The sequence below is a fragment of the Rana temporaria genome, chromosome 4, assembly GCF_905171775.1.
Source record: "Rana temporaria chromosome 4, aRanTem1.1, whole genome shotgun sequence".
NCBI lineage: Eukaryota > Metazoa > Chordata > Amphibia > Anura > Ranidae > Rana > Rana temporaria.
The window spans coordinates 310705904-310725021 of NC_053492.1; the positions used below are offsets into that span (position 1 = coordinate 310705904).

The 19118-nt window shown below is 46.2% G+C and overlaps 1 protein-coding gene and 1 non-coding gene across 2 annotated transcripts in view; both read right to left on the bottom strand.

Moving 5' to 3' along the window:
* Positions 1-18817, bottom strand: part of NUP43 (nucleoporin 43) — a 31443-nt gene extending 12626 nt beyond the window's left edge. The window contains exons 1-4 of the mRNA XM_040350602.1: positions 18550-18817; positions 4385-4507; positions 2536-2613; positions 1991-2162 (exon numbers count right to left, since the gene is read on the bottom strand). Of these exons, the coding sequence (XP_040206536.1) occupies positions 1991-2162; positions 2536-2613; positions 4385-4507; positions 18550-18669 (493 nt within the window). The 5' untranslated portion in view covers positions 18670-18817. The remainder of the gene's footprint in view (positions 1-1990; positions 2163-2535; positions 2614-4384; positions 4508-18549) is intronic.
* On the bottom strand, positions 200-389 carry LOC120938553. Its single transcript, XR_005749129.1, has one exon. It is a non-coding gene; the product is annotated as a U2 spliceosomal RNA (small nuclear RNA).
* Positions 18818-19118: the final 301 nt, after the last annotated feature.

A 19118-nucleotide genomic window follows, 5' to 3' on the forward strand; every position in this document is an offset into this window, starting at 1 on the left:
GAAATTATCCAACGGTTCGTGCGGCTGGCCGTGGAGGTTACCAGAAACCAGATCATCCATTATCTTGGGAGGACCGGATAAATGTCATGACATCACTTCTGGTCTAGGGTGGAAGTAAAACATTTTTTTAAACCAAAAAGGTAGAATTTTAGTTTTCCATGTGGGGTTTTCTTTTCCCATTTTGGAAACCTGTATAAGAGAGGGATGCACTGGTCCTGGAGGTACTGCAATACCAAGTCGATGCATGGAGTGGACAGAAAAAGCTCTTCTTCCATCTCCCTACTCGAAAAATGTATTTAACATATGGTCCACAGATAGGGGACGTATCAGATATTAAACTAATAAGAACATATACTACACTTATCTTAGCCAAAAGGCCGAGAAGCGCTGATGACATTTTTTATCTTCTGCTTTTAAAAAGGTAGAGGAAAGGTTTGGTTCTTATTGACCCCAGATCCCTCCATAAAGAGAACCTTCTATTAAAAAGGATGTTTACCATCCTTGTAATAGGAACAAAAGTGATCAAAAATAGAAAAAAAAAAAAAAATGTATTAACCACTTCAGCCCTGGAAGATTTTACCCTCTTCTTGACCAGAGCACTTTTTACAATTTGGCACTGCAACACAAATAGATCTTACTTTTGGTGGCATTTGATCACATCTGCGTTTTTTTTTTTATTGCGCTATAAACAAAAAAAAAAAAAAAACGTTTTGCTATAATAAATAATCCCGCAAATTTTTTTTTAAACTAATTTCTTCATCAGTTAAGGCCAATATATATTCTTCTACATATTTTTGTAGAAAAATGAAGTAAAATCTGAGCGTATATTGATTGGTTTGCGCAAAAGTTATAGCGTCTGCAAACTATGGGGAAGATTTATGGCTTTTATTTTTTATTAGTGATGGCAGTGATCTGCGATTTTTAGCAGTACTGCGACATTGCAACAGACAGATCGGAGACTTGACAATTTTTGGGACCAGTGCTATAAAAGTGCACTGATTAATGTGTAAATGTCACTGGCAGGGAAGGGGTTAACAGTAGGGGCGATCAAGGGGTTAATTCTGTGTTCCCTCAGTGTGTTCCCACTGTATGGGGATAGGATTGACTAGGATGAGTCATATCGTATTGCCTACTTAGTAGGAACAAATTATATGGCTCACACAAATCTCCGTGCTGGCACTTGTGCACGCGATCCTGTCTGGTCGGCGGTAGATCGTGCCCGCTGGCCACACGCATCGGGTCCACCTCTGGCGTTGCGCACGCGCCCTCTGGTGCCTGATAAAGGGTAAATTTTGCGCAGGAGAGCCATTGTGCCGCAGTATATGTGCGTGACATGGTCGGGAACTGGTTAAAAAAGGGACAGTAATATATATATATATAATTTTAAAGCACCAGCATCCCTCTGTGCTCACACGCAGAAGCAAAAGCATACGCAAGTTGTGCATGCATGTAAATGGTGTTTGCACAACATATGTGAGGTATTGCCGCAAATGTTCGAGCGAGAACAATAATTCTTGCACTAAATCTACTCTAACTCTAAACAGGTAACCTGTAAACATTTTTTAAAGCTTTACCTATGAAAATTTGTAAGTACAGGCAGTCCTTGGGTTACAAACAAGATGGGGTCTGTAGGTTTGTTCTTAACTTGAGTTTGTATGAAAGTCAGAACAGGTAAATTTTTTAAGTGCAACACCAACCAAAAAAAAAAAAAAAAAATTGTAACTTTTTTTGGGGGAGAAGAATCACTTTCTGTCCCATGATAACTCTTACAGGAGTGAATTTCTCTTCCTAGGGGTACATTTCCTCACTTCCTGTTGTCTCCCTCTGTAAGTAGGAGTCGTTTGTAACTCTTGGACTGCCTGTATCATAGTTTGTCACCATTCCACGGCGAATTATATAATCCAAGTTCTGCGTTAAGATTCAAATGCTCTAGCTACAAACATTGTACTTGTCTCCTACTTGGTAAAGGGAGACAAGGTAAATAACTTACCTATTGTCCTTACTATGTCTTTGCTGTCAGCTCTGAAAACATTTATTCGGCCATCTTCTCCAACAGAGACAATTTCTGGACTGTTGCAAACAATACCAGTGCACGGTGCTCCTGTGCCATTTGAGTTAACATTTTGATGAGCATGCTCCCACTTCTGTTTTTCTGATAATGTCTTGAGAGAAAAAATATATATTAGACGTTTTCCTCCATTTTGGAGTAAGGGAGGGTATAACCCCTGTCAGTTTTTCTTTTTTTGGCATATGTGTCCCATGGCCAAATTGGGAAGTGAAAGGAAATCCCTAGCTGTAACCAGGCTCACTACCAGAACTAGGGTCCCCATTGATTTCCAGATTTACTGATACATCTGGATCACTTGCCGAGTCACAAGCCCTACACTGTGGATCCTGTGGATCCCTCTCCATTTTATGGGACTGGTCCTAGGCTGCATTTTATGTAACTTCAAAAGAATAGAATATATATATATATATATAAAAAAAAAAAAAAAAAATACAAAAAGAGCAAAACTACATCAGATGCAACGTTACCTCATTCGTCTGATGGTGACGAAAGATTGTTACTTTTCCAGTCGATGATGCCGTCACAATTCTTTCTTGATCTAAAAACTTTAAAACAAATAATGTCAGGTTCACTCCTAGGGTGACAATAAGCAAAACTATATGGGCATTTCCAATAAGAGATGAGCTTGGGCATCCTTTGAACTCCTCTTCAGTCATTTGGACATCAAAGTTGCATGACAAGTGATTTCCTGTCCTAATCTATCCAAAACAAAGAATTCCTATAAGTATTCCTTTTGGATTATTCTGTAATACCTGATCATTCTTTAGCCCCATGTTTCCAAAAGGTGCTCAGGGACACACACAAAAAAACAAAAACACATGGGCTATAGAATCTACATATCTATAGTTACACACACACACACACACACACACACACAGCTGCTTATCAGTGAATTATTTTAAGTCACTTAGGGGGAGATTTTCTAAAACTGGGGCAGTCAGAATTTGGTAGTTGTGCATGATAGCCAACCAGCTTCTAACTTAAAGTCTAACTCCAGGATGGAGAAACTGGTATATCAACACAGGGGTAATGCCCACAAGTTTCAGAAGTTATGGGCAAAGTGGCTGGATGTATCGGGTCTAGCCCCGGTGGACTTGGTGATGGATAGGTTGCTGGGTATTAACGTTGGGTGAGACATGGAATGGGAGTGGATGCCACGAGAGCGCTGTCCGGAGTGATGGTGGGGGGGGGGGGGGGTTTTCCCTCCAGAATGGGGTTGCTATGTCTGTACATGTTATTTTATCTCTGATCTTTATTTCTATTTTGTTTGTGTCCCCGATATGTCGAGGGGATTTTGTATGCCTTGTACCTCTGCAAACTAAATAAAAACTTTTTTTTTTTTTTTTAAATCCAACAAAAGTCTAACTCCACTTTTGTTGAGAAAAATAAAAAAAATCCCCCTGGGTGATCTTTGTACATTAAAAAAAATGCATAAAAAAATTCTAAAGTGGAAAATACTGTGCTATGGGATATGAATAACTTGTTAAACTAATACACTAATAACTAAAGCTGCAATCTTTCACCACATGTGATAGACATATGAAAACAGACAAGAATACAAAGAATAAGATTGCGCTGAACTGTTCAGCGCAATCTTATTCTTTGTATTCTGATCTTTGTACATTGCAAGGAGTATAACAAACTGTTGCAGATTCCTACCTTGTTTGTGTGTTTGTCTGTGCCTCTGTTCTGAGTTGGTGTGGCAGCAGCAGGGCACTAATGAGAAAATCTGCTGGCCTGAACCCCCTTAGATGGTTTCCTATTGAAAGTATGTCTCCAAAAATGTCATTTTTGTTGCAGGGGATGCCTAAAATCTGACTTGTATCCTAGTACAGATTTCTGGGGAAATTGGTGAGCCAATCACACAAGCAGGAAAAGTTTCTGGGGAGTGGACAGTACACACTCTGTGTACAGAAAATTCCAGGTAGCCATATTGCATTTTCAGAAAATTACAGTGGCTACAGATTGAAAAGGAAAGGTAATTTTTAATAAAATTCCAATATGGTCAGTGTCGCAATTATATGCGCTATATTACGTTTTCTTTACTTGCCTTTTTATTTCCCCCACGAAAGTGGAGTTACCCTTCAAGTCTGTTCAATTAAGCCTTTACAATAAAACCTGGAAGCTGACTGGTTTCTGTGCAGACCTGCACCAGATTTTGCACACTCAAGTTTTAGTAAATCTATCCAGTTTTTATTTGTATTTTGTCACCTCCTGTGCAGCACAATAAAGGAATACTGGCATACCATGGCTTAGCCTTCACTGTACTGTATATTTCCCAAATACAGACTGAACAAACTGTAGAAGTGACAATACCTGCAGGTCTGTTACATCGCCTTTGTGTCTGATCTCACACAACAATTTTATATCGGTTTCGTAATCTTCATCCATAGTAATTGTTCCAAACTCTCCAGTGGACCATATGGACACTTTGTTTTCCTAAAACACAATTGAGAAAAAGTTATGATCATAGAATCATATTATAACTAGGGGATCATTAGTAGAAATGTTCTTTATGGAAAACATGTTCCTTCATCAATATGCATATGGCATAAATATTACAACCCAGGTATCCTCTTCAGCAGGCGGTCCAGTTTCCAAAAATAGTGGTCTCTGCAGCGGATTCGCCGAAAGATCACTCTGCTGCTTACGGGAGCCATCTGCATTTTAGTGTAAATATGAGATCTGAGGTCTTTTTGACCCCAGATCTCATATTTGAGAGGCCCTGTCATGCTTTTTTTCCTATTACAAGAGATATTTACATTCCTTGCAATAGGAATAAAATAAGTGACAGACTTTTTTTTTTTAAGAACATGGTAAAAAATAAAGGTAAAATAAGAAAAAAAAGAGCTTGCGTGCAGAAGGGAATCCATTCGCCCGCATATGAAAACGATGTTCAAACCACACATGTGAGGCATCACCGCGATTGGTAGAGCCAGAGGAATAATTCTAGCCCTAGAGGATCTTGTTGAATGAGCCCCAATTCTAGAAGGAGGGATGCGACCTAGCGCTTTGTATGCTTCACAAATAGCTTTCCTAATCGACCTAGCAACAGAGCTTTTAGACGTTTTGGACCCCTTCTTGGGGCCACTGAATAACACCAACAGCTGTGAGGAACTCCTAAAACCACTGGATTTCTCTGGGTAAAGCAGAAGACCTCACTTTACGTCTAAAAGACTAAATCTTTCCTCCTCCGCATTCTTGGTAGAGGTACAGAAACTAGGCAGGGACTACCTCCTGGGACCTATGAAAGTTTAAAGATACTTTGGGCAAATAGACAGGATCAGGCCTAATCACTACCCTGTCCTCTAGAATCCTCAGGAAGGGGTCTTTACAGGAAAGAGACTGCAGATCAGAAATCCTTCTTCCTGACGTAATAGCCAAAAGGAAGGAAATCTTTAAGGAAATTAATTTCAGGGAAGCCTCATGCAAAGGCTCAAAAGGAGCCCTTGTTAGAGCATTTAACACTAATGACAGATCCCAGGGAGGAATACGTTTGATGACCTTGGGCGCCTGTCTAGATCTGGCTGAAAAGAACTTCCTGACTAAGGGATCTTCCGCTAGTCTCTTATCTGAAAACAAACAAAGACAGGGCTGTAACCTGAACCCCAAGTGTGCTGACAGAGAGTCCTTTCTCTACTCCCCTGTGCAAAAAGTCCAATATGCAGGGAGCAGAAAAATAATCTAAACCGAATTTCCTTTGCCAGGAAATAAAAAAAAAGGTTTCCAAACTTTCCCATAGATTCTTGTGATCAACCTAAGGCTGCTCAGGATAGTTTGAATAACCTTCTCTGAACACCCCCTCAACTGTAAGATGCGCCGCTCAGCCTCCAGGCCGTCAAATGTAAGGTCTGAGGGTTTGGATGCAACACTGGTCCCTAATCTAGTAGATCCTTCCGATCTGGAAGGGGCCAGGGAAAATCCACAGAGAAATTCTTCAGAGAGGAAAACCAACTCCTCCTGGGCCACCAGGGGGCAATCAGAACAACTTCTCCCCTGTCTTGAATAATCTTCCGAATTACCAGAGACAAGAGGGGAAACTGAGGGAAAGCGTAGGCCAGATTAAAAAAATTCACGGGAAGGAGAGATCATTCGTCCCTAAGGACTCCGTCTCTCCACTTTTGGAAGACTACATCTTAGCACAACAGCTGGAACTAATGCTCACTCTGCTCAGATAGTCCGCCAGTGCATTCTCCTGATGTGGACTACCCTGATTGAAGTGACATTGATCTCTGCCCAGGACAGAATCTGTTGTGTTAGCGTAAGAAGTGACTCAGAACGAGTGCCCCCTTGCTTGTTCAGGTACGCCACCGTTGTGGCATTGTCTGAGAAAATTAATAGGTCTCTTGAATAGACCCTCTCTTGCAAAGCAAGAAGAGCTTTCCCCACAGCTAGTAGTTCCCTGAAATTTGAGGAATGGCCTGCCTCCTCTGGCAACAAGGCTCCCTGGGCCTGCCAGCTCTAAGAGTGTGCACCCCAGCCCCACAGACTGGCGTCTGTGGTAACTTTCACTGGAGCACGTTGTGCCCAGTTCTTTCCTCCCTGCAGGTGTTCCCGCTGCTCCCACCAGGAGAGATTGATAAAATCCTCTTGGCAGCTGCACCAGCTGATCTAAAGAATTCTTCTTGCGATCCCAATGGCGTAAGAGGAACGTCTGAAGGGGTCTGGAGTGTAACTGGGCCCACAGCACCCCTGAGATGGCTACAGTCATTAACCCCAATAACTGCATGATACACCGGGAGAACTGCGGGAGCAAATTGAAGGCCTGTACAAAGAGAAGTTTGACTTTCCACCCCAACTTCTGAAAAGTCTGCAAAACCAACTGCAGATCCCAAAAAAAGAGACTGTCTCGAGCAAAGATCAAAAAATCGTCTATATATGACTTGGGCCATTTTCCATGAGAATCGCAAATCTGAGGAACCTTCGGCGGCTCTGGCAGATTGCTACATGAAGATAAGCGTCCTGAAGATCCAGGGTTACCATGAAAATCTCCGGCCACAACAGATTTCTCACAGAATAAATATTTTCCATCCGGAAACTTCTGTAGAGAATAAATTTGTTCAGGACCCTTAAATTTATGGCCATACGGAACCCGCCAGAGGCTTTTTGAACCAAAAAAGACGTGGGAATAAATTCCCCGGAATTTTTGAGTTTCCGGAACATGAGAAATAACCCCTTCAGCTGCATCAGCCAAGAAGGCAACTGACTTGGCAATGAGTGGAAGAGACTCCCTAATCTCCTCTTTGGGGGTGTCGGATGAAAGAAGATCGTCCAGACGCTGAACCCATACGTCCAAATTCCTAGCCACACAGGTGGATGCTACAGCTGGACACAAGGAGAAATCTGAAGCATCCTAGGCCTTATGCAGCAAGAAAAAGAGATTTTTTAATACAGCTTACCTGTAAAATCTTTTTCTTGGAGTACATCACGGGACACAGAGCGGCATTCATTACTATATGGGTTATATGGAGTACCTTCAGGTGTAGACACTGGCAATCTCAAACAGGAAATGCCCCTCCCTATATAACCCCCTCCCATAGGAGGAGTACCTCAGTTTTGTAGCAAGCAGTATGCCTCCCAAAATGGTCCTCAAAAAAGAGGGGTGGGAGCTCTGTGTCCCGTGATGTACTCCAAGAAAAAGATTTTACAGGTAAGCTGTATTAAAAAATCTCTTTTTCTTTATCGTACATCACGGGACACAGAGCGGCATTCATTACTATATGGGATGTCCCAAAGCAATGCTTACAATGAGGGGAGGGAGAACATCTCCAAGACAAAAGGATTTAATTTAGAGATATACTCAAATCATAATAAATCCAACTTAGTTGAGAAAAATAATTTTAAATTTTAAATTTAACTCAAAAAAGAGGAGCCCCCGGAATCCGAGGGTCTCAAACTGCAGCCTGCAGCACTGCCTGCCCGAAGGCAGTATCAGTATTCCTTCTTACGTCCAACTTGTAGAATTTTGTAAACGTGTGGACAGAAGACCAGGTTGCCGCCTTGCAAACTTGAGCCATAGAGATCTGGTGGTGTGCTGCCCAGGAGGCGCCCATGGCTCTAGTAGAATGAGCCTTTAATGATACTGGAGGAGGCAACCCCTTCAAGCCGTAGGCCTGAGTGATTAATTGCTTAATCCACCTAGAAATGGTGGACTTTGCAGCTGCCTGCCCCTTCTTGGGCCCATCCGGTAGAATGAACAGCACATCTGTTTTCCGGATCTTCTCTGTAGCTTTAAGATAGGCCTTCATGGCCCTGACAATATCCAAGGTATGCAGCAACCCTTCCTTTCTGGAAGTAGGTTTAGGGAAGAAGGATGGTAATACCAAATCCTGGTTCAAATGAAAACTGGATATGACCTTCGGTAGGAAGGAAGGATGAGGGCGGAGAACGACCCTGTCCTTATGAAAAACAAGATATGGTTCCTTACAGGATAAGGCCGCTAGCTCCGAAACTCTTCTTGCGGAAACTATGGCAACCAAAAATACTAACTTCCTTGTCAGTAGAACCAAAGGAATTTCAGCCAACGGCTCAAACGGTTGTTTCTGTAAACTTGACAGAACAAGATTTAAATCCCACGGACAAAGCGGGGATTTAACTGGAGGTCTAATACGTAAGACCCCTTGAAGGAAGGTCTTTAACCAGCGAGTGGGTGGCCAGCGGCCGCTGAAACCACACTGACAGAGCAGAAATCTGTCCTTTGATTGTGCTTAATGCCAATCCTTTATCCACTCCTAGCTGGAGAAAACGTAATACTCTATCGATGGTAAATTTGCGAGAAAGCCATCGCTTGGACTCACACCAGCCTACATAGGCCTTCCAGACCCTGTAATAAATCACCCTAGAGACCGGTTTCCTGGCTCTGATTAGGGTAGAGACTACTTTCTGAGACAGACCTCTACCCCTGAGAATCAGGGATTCAGCTTCCAGGCCGTCAAATTTAGATGCCGTAAGGCAGGGTGGAGGATCGGACCTTGCGATAGCAGGTCTGGCCGTAGAGGAAGAGTCCAAGGGTCTCCCACTACCATCTTTAGGATGAGTGAGTACCATGCCCTTCTGGGCCATGCTGGAGCTACCAGGATGACTGGTATGTGTTCCACCCGGATCCTGCGCAGCAGGCGGGGTAGTAACTGGAGCGGGGGAAAGAAGTTTGAACTGATGCCAAGGGCAAACCAACGCATCGGTTCCGCAGGCCATCGGATCCCTTGAGCGGGATATGAACCTGTCTAGTTTCTTGTTGAGTCTCGATGCCATGATATCCACGTCCGGCACTCCCCATCTTTGGCAGAGTGCTTGAAAGACTTGTGGATGCAGAGACCATTCCCCCGGCCATAGAGTCTGGCGGCTTAAGAAGTCCGCCTGAAAGTTGTCCACTCCTGGAATGAATATTGCCGATATGCAGGGCACATGCGCCTCTGCCCATAGGAGAATCAAGCTCACCTCTCTCTGAGCGGCTTGACTCCTGGTTCCCCCTTGGTGATTTATGTATGCCACGGCCGTGGCATTGTCCGATTGAATTCTCACCGGGAACCCCTGCAATTTTGACGTCCAAGCCCTGAGGGCTAGTCGAGCAGCTCTGAGCTCCAAGATGTTGATGGGCAACTGCTTCTCTGGCTTTGCCCAAGTACCTTGGCGAGTGCAACCATCCAAAATTGCTCCCCAGCCCGTCAGGCTGGCGTCTGTGGTCACTATCTTCCAAGCCACTGGGCTGAAAGACTTCCCCTTCAGTAGATTCTGAGGGTCTAACCACCAACACAGACTTTGTCGGACTCTTGATAAGAGCGGCAACGGGATATCCAAGGCCTGTGGCCTTCTGCTCCATGCTGACAGGATGGCTGCCTGTAGGATGCGAGTGTGGCTCTGGGCGTATGGTACCGCCTCGAACGTGGCCACCATCTTGCCTAGTAACCTCATACATAGGCGAATAGTCGGTTCTTTCTTGCTTAGAACCAGTAGGATTAATTCCTTGATGGCTTTTACCTTCCTCAGAGGTAGGAACACTCCTTGTTGTTCTGTGTCTAATCTCATGCCGAGATATTCCAACTGCCTTGTGGGCTGGAAAGCTGACTTTTCTCGATTTAGGACCCAGCCGAACCTCTCGAGGTATTGGACCGTGAGGGCCACTGCTCGCTCCAAGCCGGGAGACGAGTGGTCTATGACTAGGAGGTCGTCCAGGTATGCTAGGATCGTGACCCCTTGGATCCTTAGCTTGGGAAGCGCCACGAATTGGAAGTGACGCGAAGCCACCATGAAGCGTAGATATCTTTGATGTGGCTGATAAATTGGAACATGAAGGTAGGCATCCTTTATGTCTATGGACGCCATGAAGTCGTCCTTCTGGAGTGTGGCAGCTGCTGACCGCACGGATTCCATCCGAAATGAGCGGATCTTTAGATATGCATTTACCATCTTTAGGTCCAAAATTGGCCTGACATCTCCATTGGATTTTGGGATGATGAATAGGTTGGAGTAGAAACCCAGCCCCTGTTCCAGGACTGGCCGGAATCCGAGGCGGATCGTTTGGAATCCTCGACTCCTGGAAATGAGGAGGAGGAAACCTTAGGAAATCTAATTTGTAGCCTGTGGCCACGGAAGACCGTACCCACTCGTCGGGAATGCTGGCTTCCCAAATCTCTGAAAAGAGTCGCAGCCTTCCCCCCACCTTCGTGGGTGGGGGCGCCCCTTCATAAGGTTGGCTTGGGGGCTGGTTTTGCTGGTTTGCGAAACCACTGCCTTTTGCCTCTAACAGCCTGTCCTTGTGATTTGCTGTTGAAGCCGAAGTTTGCTTTTGCAGGAGGCCGTCGATACTGCTTGGCATTAGAGGGCCCCTGCCCAGGGGAATACTGTCGTTTAAACGCAGGCCCCTGAACCTTCTTCTTAGTTGGCAAGAGAGTACTCTTGCCGTTTGAAATGGTCTGAATGTATTTATCTAGGTCTTCTCCGAAGAGTCGTCCTCCATGGAAGGGGAACCCTACCAGGAGCTTCTTGCATGGGGGCTCAGCCTCCCAGCTTTTTAACCATAAGAGTCTTCTCATATGGATAAGGGATAACGATAAACGTGACGCTTGCTGGATAGAATCCTTGATTGCGTCTACCGTAAAACATATGGCCTTTAGGGACATCCGAAAATTCTTCTGCCTGCTGGGCAGGAATAAGTTTAAGCATCTGCTTAAATTGATCCGATAATGCTTGAGCGACCCCAATCGCAGCCACAGCTGGCTGTACTACTGCCCCTGCAGTAGTGAAGGAGTTCTTAAGTAGTGCTTCCAAGCGCTTATCAACTGGATCCTTGAACACCTGTATGTTTTCTACAGGGCATGTTAACGATTTGTTAACACATGAGATGGCTGCGTCCACTGCAGGAGTAGCCCATCTTTTGGAACATTTTTCTTCCATAGGATATAGGACAGAGAACTTCTTAGGTGGCAAGAAGATCTTATCTGGCTTGTTCCAATCTTGGAACAAAACTCCCTCTAATAGAGGATGGATCGGAAACACAGCATTGCTTTGAGGCGCCCTCAGTGAGCCCAAAGCTGAAACCGTCGATACCTGGAGATCTGGTACTGGCAAGTTGAATGCCCTATGGACCAAGTCCGACAATCCTTGAATCCACCAGCTCTCCCTCAGGGAGACTGCCCCAGACTCCTCTGTATCCGGATCTTCGATCCCTGAACCTACTTGGTCCTTGTCCAAGAGGTCGTCCAATTCCCCTGAGGAAAGGACCTCCTCTTCTGAGGGTCCGCGCTCGGGCGACGGAGATCTATTCCGCTTACTGCCCCGCATAGCTGCGGCTATCATTTTACCCATGCTTTTCTGCATCTCTTTTAAAGAGGTGAGTAATACCTCCTCCGTGACCATCTTAGGGTTGGACTGACCCGCGTCAGCTCCAGCCCCAGATCCCGATGGCCCCAAGGCTCCCTGTGGGGAAAGCAGCGGCATAGCATTGTCCGAGACCTCAGACTCTCTGGGGGAATCCCCACCTCTTGTACCCTTGTTTTTTGATGCCATGGTACAATACCGAGGTACACCTGCTACTTATTGGTACCTGGGACTTATAAATAGTTAAATGCCCAAACACCTGTTTGGGGGATAAAAAATGCTTCCTCTCCCCTAGATGACACTTTTTTTTTTTTTTTTTTTTTTTCAAATCTAGGAAAGAAAAAACATTCTGTCCCCCTGAGTAGTATTGCAAGAAAAACTATGAGATGGAAAAGAAACAGCCTATTCCTAGGCTTGAAAACAGTCTTTCTGAAGACTGCAATATTCTTTCTGGCCACTGTGTGTCCTCGGCGCCCCGTGCTTGCCGTTCTGGTCTTTCCTCCTCAGTTCCAAAGTATTGAATGAGCTATATGGAACAAACAAGGAAGGGCCGCCCCTTCCTTAAGCCACTGACCCGCCCTTCCCCCCCAGCAATCTCAAACAGGAAATGCCCCTCCCGACAGGGGGGGGTGGGGTTGGGAGGAAGGGACCTCTCTGCTCCAGCAAACTGCAGCCTGGAACCATGAGGAGGTCAGCGTTTTGCCTGCTTTGCAGGCCGTGAGGAGGAAGACTGAATGGAGCATCGCCTGGAGGCTTGCAGGTAAGCACAGCTCTCTGACACACACATATACTTTTATATCACACAGGCCCCACTCAATGCTTTTCCAACACTACAAGGGAGGTCACATCTTATGGGGAATAATACATATAGAGCCATCCTATCTTTATGATATGTGACTAGTTTGCCAGATGCAGTGCATAACTTTAGGCATGTCCCCTGTGACCCCCCAGAAAAAACCTGCTAAGAACCAAGTTCCGCAAGTTTTCCCCTCACTTACCTGCTCCATGCCGCAGGACTTTGCCAAGCAAGAGGCCCAATCTTCCCCCATCTCGGTGGGGATGTCTAGACCTTCAGGCCCTGGGTTCCTATGAAGGATCCACTGTCCTGGGCCCATATAGCACTCTGGCAACAGAAACATTAGGCACCCAAAGGTTTCTAAGTTCTGGGCCCAGGGTCCAGCTCTCTAAAAAGAAAAGCATTATGGGCTATACCCCAAGGGTTTGGGGTCCGGTTACTGACCACTTTAGCGCTGAGGCTTTTTTGGACAGAACCGGTTAGCTCACCTAATCCCAAGGATGTGGAGGCAAGCTAAACCATGACTAACACCTAAGACACTGGCGGAAAAACTGAGGTACTCCTCCTATGGGAGGGGGTTATATAGGGAGGGGCATTTCCTGTTTGAGATTGCCAGTGTCTACACCTGAAGGTACTCCATATAACCCATATAGTAATGAATGCCGCTCTGTGTCCCGTGATGTACGATAAAGAAATCTGCCTTTCTGTCCATTTGATCTTTCAGGACCCCTGAGTCTTCAAAGGACAGGTCTGACTGTTTGGACACCTGTGACATAGGGGCATCCAGTCTAGGACATTTAAAGAAAGTCTCCTTGAATTCAGACTGAAATGGAAATCTCCCTTTGTGCCCTTTAGACTGGAATAACCTTATCTCAGGTTCCTTCCGCTCTGCAAGAATCATATCCTTAAAGCGGTGGTTCACCCTCCATAATAACATTTTAGCATAAAATGAGGCATAGTAGTGCGAGCTACAGTATGCCTGTCTTTATTTTTTTTAGCCCCGTACTCACTGTGCAATCGTAGAGACAAGATTCCGACTCGCCGCGGGGAATGGGCGTTCCTATGGAGAGGGAAGGTGATTGACGGCCGGCTCTGGCACGTCACGCTCCCCGAAGACAGCCGGAACAGGTCTCGGCTCTTCACGGCGCCTGCGCACAGACTATGCGCAGGCGCCGTGAAGCGTCAAGTCCTATTTCGGCTATTTCCGGAGAAGCGTGACGTGCCAGAGCCGGCCGTCAATCACCTTCCCTCTCCATAGGAACGCCCATTCCCCGCGGGGAGTCGGAATCTTGTCTCTACGATTGCACTGTGAGTACCGGGCTAAAAAAATAAAGACAGGCATACTGTAGCTCGCGCTACTATGCCTCATTTTATGCTAGAGGAAAACAATTTTTTTATTTTTTTTTTATTAATAGGGTGAACCCCCGCTTTAAGTGACTGCTGCACCGGAAAAGCTCTCGATTTCTTCCCATGTAGACCCCTATACACTTTATCTTGTACAGATTGGACCAGCTGTTGCATCTCAATCTGTTTCAAGGTATATATTGACTTTAAAAGTTTGTTAATATCTTCCACTGGAAAAAGATATTTGGAGCTACCCGTATCTTCCTCCAACGAGGAATCCCCATCAGATGAAGAACTTGGGGTCTCCCCTTCTTCCAGATTAGAAGAATTGTTAGAACTATTGGTCTCGGACACTAACAGAGGAAGGGGTCTAGCTGAGGCTGAAGGCTCTTGAGTTATAGAACTAGATGAGGAAGGTCCCAGCCCTGCTACTATATCATTAAAGAACCGGAAGGAGGCCACAACCTCCTTCATGGAAGACATCAACTCTTTTAAAGAGGCAGTCTTTGAACTAGCTCTGAATGGAATACAATCCTCACAAAATAGTTTTTTATAACTATCAGAGAGCCTGGGCCTACAGTTCCTGCATTTCTTCTTCACTGGTTTGGCCTAGAAAAAAGCAGAAACAGGAATCTGACAAGGGAATACCTAGGGGGCAGTATGGGACCCGGAGGCTGCCGCTGGTTCAATCCGAGCGGATGCGCCATCCCCAGACCTGTCCTCAAGCTCCATTGGGCGAGCGGAGAACAGCCAGAGAAATAGGCTGCTGTTGTCCTGCTAGGAATGCGTTCAGCAGACTGTTCCCTAGGCAGCGTGTCCTCCGTGTATTGCGCCGTACTCCTTTGAAAAAATGGCGCCCAGAAGCGTGTCACGTGGGTTCTGGCGCCATCTTGTCGCGTCACCGGAAGTCCTCCCACACCATCTTGGTACACCTCAGCGAAGCATGAGGACAAGGTTCCACACAGCAGAGCGGGGGGGGGGGGGGGGGGGGACAGAGGTAAGTTGCCACCGTTTCCTCAGCCAGGTAAGCAAGTACCTCAGAATAGGGAACCCTTCTGGACAGAACTCCTCCTGGGAGTACATGACTAAAAAAACACCCAGGCCACAACTAGTCCTGGATGACACCAGAGAAGGGGGGTCCACCAACCACCTTTTAAATCGTATCTGATTTGTATTTCCTGTAGAGGGCGGAGCCAATCATCTCTCAGTTAGCTGTCCTGGAAGGTGAGGGGGGAAAATGCACATAACTGCAATGACACACAGGTAACAGTAGCTTTCCATGTGTTATGTTCACACCAGAAAGCTATGGTTCCCTGCATTCCATAGCATTGAGGGCCCATTCACACCTGATGCAGGCCGATGCATTTCTGACTGCACTTCAACTGTATAGCCAGTCCAAAATAAAATGTAATAATATTGCTAGTTGTTCACATTAGTGCAGTCAAAAAAGTAGGAGAATGCCACATTCTTCCGCACTGCAACGCATCACAGTGTGCATAGAAGCCCAGGGAAGAAGGAAGTGACCTCACAGAACAAATGCAGATAGAAAAATGCACATCAACATGTAAAAAGCACAAAAAAAAAAAAAACCCACACAGAAAAAAAAAAAAAATGCACAGTGGATGACTAAGATTATATGCAACAGGTTTGCATAACACACTAACGCAAAGAGGGGCATCACAACGCACCTCTTAGGGCCCATTCAACCTGGAACACCGTGCCGGAGAGCCTTCCCTTGTGGTATGCTTCAGGGGTCAATACAAGTTAACAACACCCCAAACGCAATGCATTTGCCCACACTGGATCGCACGGTACAAAAAGTACTATGCAATGTAGGGCCGAAACAACTAATTGATTAATCGACAACTAATCGATTAGATTCATAATCGATTACTATTTTCATAATCGATTAATCGGCCAATAACATAATGGGTTAAAAAAACTAAAAATAGCCCTTTATAGTACAAAAAGAGAATATCACTACTGTTAATATTATATTAATATGAAAAATCTTTGTACATTTGCTGAATGAATGAATGTTTGAAATTTTTACTTGCTTTTAACATTCCTGTACGATTTACGTACAGCTCTAGTGTGTATGGGCCCTTAGGAAAGACACGCTGTAGGCTGCTCTCATGTGTGGCGTGTATGGGCACATAGGAAAGACACGCTGTAGGCTGCTCTCATGTGTGGTGTGTATGGGCACATAGGAAAGACGCGCTGTAGGCTGCTCTCATGTGTGGCGTGTATGGGCACATAGGAAAGACGCGCTGTAGGCTGCTCTCATGTGTGGTGTGTATGGGCACATAGGAAAGTCGCGCTGTAGGCTGCTCTCATGTGTGGTGTGTATGGGCACATAGGAAAGACGCTCTGTAGGCTGTTCTCATGTGTGGTGTGTATGGGCACACAGGAAAGACACGCTGTAGGCTGCTCTCATGTGTGGTGTGTATGGGCACATAGGAAAGACGCGCTGTAGGCTGTTCTCATGTGTGGTGTGTATGGGCACATAGGAAAGACGCGCTGTAGGCTGCTCTCATGTGTGGCGTGTATGGGCACATAGGAAAGACACGCTGTAGGCTGCTCTCATGTGTGGTGTGTATGGGCACATAGGAAAGACACGCTGTAGGCTGCTCTCATGTGTGGTGTGTATGGGCACATAGGAAAGACACGCTGTAGGCTGCTCTCATGTGTGGTGTGTATGGGCACATAGGAAAGACGTGCTGTAGGCTGCTCTCATGTGTGGCGTGTATGGGCACATAGGAAAGACGCGCTGTAGGCTGCTCTCATGTGTGGCGTGTATGGGCACATAGGAAAGACACGCTGTAGGCTGCTCTCATGTGTGGTGTGTATGGGCACATAGGAAAGACGCGCTGTAGGCTGCTCTCATGTGTGGTGTGTAAGGGCACATAGGAAAGTCGCGCTGTAGGCTGCTCTCATGTGTGGTGTGTATGGGCACATAGGAAAGACGCTCTGTAGGCTGTTCTCATGTGTGGTGTGTATGGGCACATAGGAAAGACGCTCTGTAGGCTGCTCTCATGTGTGGTGTGTATGGGCACATAGGAAAGACGCTCTGTAGGCTGTTCTCATGTGTGGTGTGTATGGGCACACAGGAAAGACGCGCTGTAGGCTGCTCTCATGTGTGGTGTGTATGGGCACATAGGAAAGATGCGCTGTAGGCTGTTCTCATGTGTGGTGTGTATGGGCACATAGGAAAGACGCGCTGTAGGCTGCTCTCATGTGTGGTGTGTATGGGCACATAGGAAAGACACGCTGTAGGCTGATCTCATGTGTGGTGTGTATGGGCACATAGGAAAGACACGCTGTAGGCTGCTCTCGTGTGGTGTGTATGGGCACATAGGAAAGACACGCTGTAGGCTGCTCTCATGTGTGGTGTGTATGGGCACATAGGAAAGACACGCTGTAGGCTGCTCTCATGTGTGGTGTGTATGGGCACATAGGAAAGACGCGCTGTAGGCTGCTCTCGTGTGTGGTGTGTATGGGCACACAGGAAAGACGCACTGTAGGCTGCTCTCGTGTGGTGTGTATGGGCACATAGGAAAGACGCGCTGTAGGCTGCTCTCATGTGTGGTGTGTATGGGCACATAGGAAAGAAGCGCTGTAGGCTGTTCTCATGTGTGGTGTGTATGGGCACACAGGAAAGACGCGCTGTAGGCTGTTCTCATGTGTGGTGTGTATGGGCACATAGGAAAGACGCGCTGTAGGCTGCTCTCGTGTGTGGTGTGTATGGGCACACAGGAAAGACGCGCTGTAGGCTGCTCTCGTGTGGGGTGTATGGGCACACAGGAAAGACGCGCTGTAGGCTGCTCTCATGTGTGGTGTGTATGGGCACATAGGAAAGATGCGCTGTAGGCTGTTCTCATGTGTGGTGTGTATGGGCACATAGGAAAGACGCGCTGTAGGCTGCTCTCATGTGTGGTGTGTATGGGCACATAGGAAAGACACGCTGTAGGCTGCTCTCATGTGTGGTGTGTATGGGCACATAGGAAAGATGCGCTGTAGGCTGTTCTCATGTGTGGTGTGTATGGGCACATAGGAAAGATGCGCTGTAGGCTGTTCTCATGTGTGGTGTGTATGGGCACATAGGAAAGACACGCTGTAGGCTGTTCTCATGTGTGGCGTGTATGGGCACATAGGAAAGACACGCTGTAGGCTGCTCTCATGTGTGGTGTGTATGGGCACATAGGAAAGTCGCGCTGTAGGCTGCTCTCATGTGTGGTGTGTATGGGCACATAGGAAAGACGCGCTGTAGGCTGCTCTCATGTGTGGTGTGTATGGGCACATAGGAAAGACGCGCTGTAGGCTGCTCTCATGTGTGGTGTGTATGGGCACATAGCCAGCATGGTAATAAAGCATCATATGGTATCTTTAAGCAGTAATGAGTTGTATTGTATCCCCCCTGATAGTAGCGGGAAATGAAAAGATGCTTTTCGCTGGCCAGCCCCCATTATTGGTCACTGTGTAAGGTACATGCTCAGTGTCCTCCATGTTTCCGGGCCAGGCTCACCTCATTGTCCCAGGAGCCCGCAGCGAACAGGTCCGGCTGCTGCAGAGAGGAGGCCGGCTCCGGGCGCCAGCGGGTCTTACTGATCTTCTGTGACACGAACTTGGCTTTGACGTTCTCCATGTTGTGGAATCACAGCTCTTCTCCCACACAGCACATGGAGCGCCAAATTCTACCACAACTATGACAGGCCGACTTCTCTCTCTCTTCTCCTGATTGGTGAAGCCATTCCCCACCTAGTTTCTGTCATACACTTGGGGACAAGAGGGCTGAGAATTGGCAGCAACTTATGTCTCCAGTACAATGGGGAAAACGACCGGTAAGGCGGCCATTTTTCCGTAGCTTAAGCCTATCTTTATTATAGAACAAGGCTTCCATAAGATAACTCCTGTAATATGGACAGGAAGAGACGGAACTTTCGTAGATAGGCGGGGTTTTCAAATAGGTCGCGGTGTAATACTATGTTGATGTATTTTCCATTCTGAAAAGAGTCGGAGTCTGAGCAGGGGGCGGGGCACACCTACACCAGTAAAAATTCTGTATACTAGAATACACAATAATAATCGAGAAAT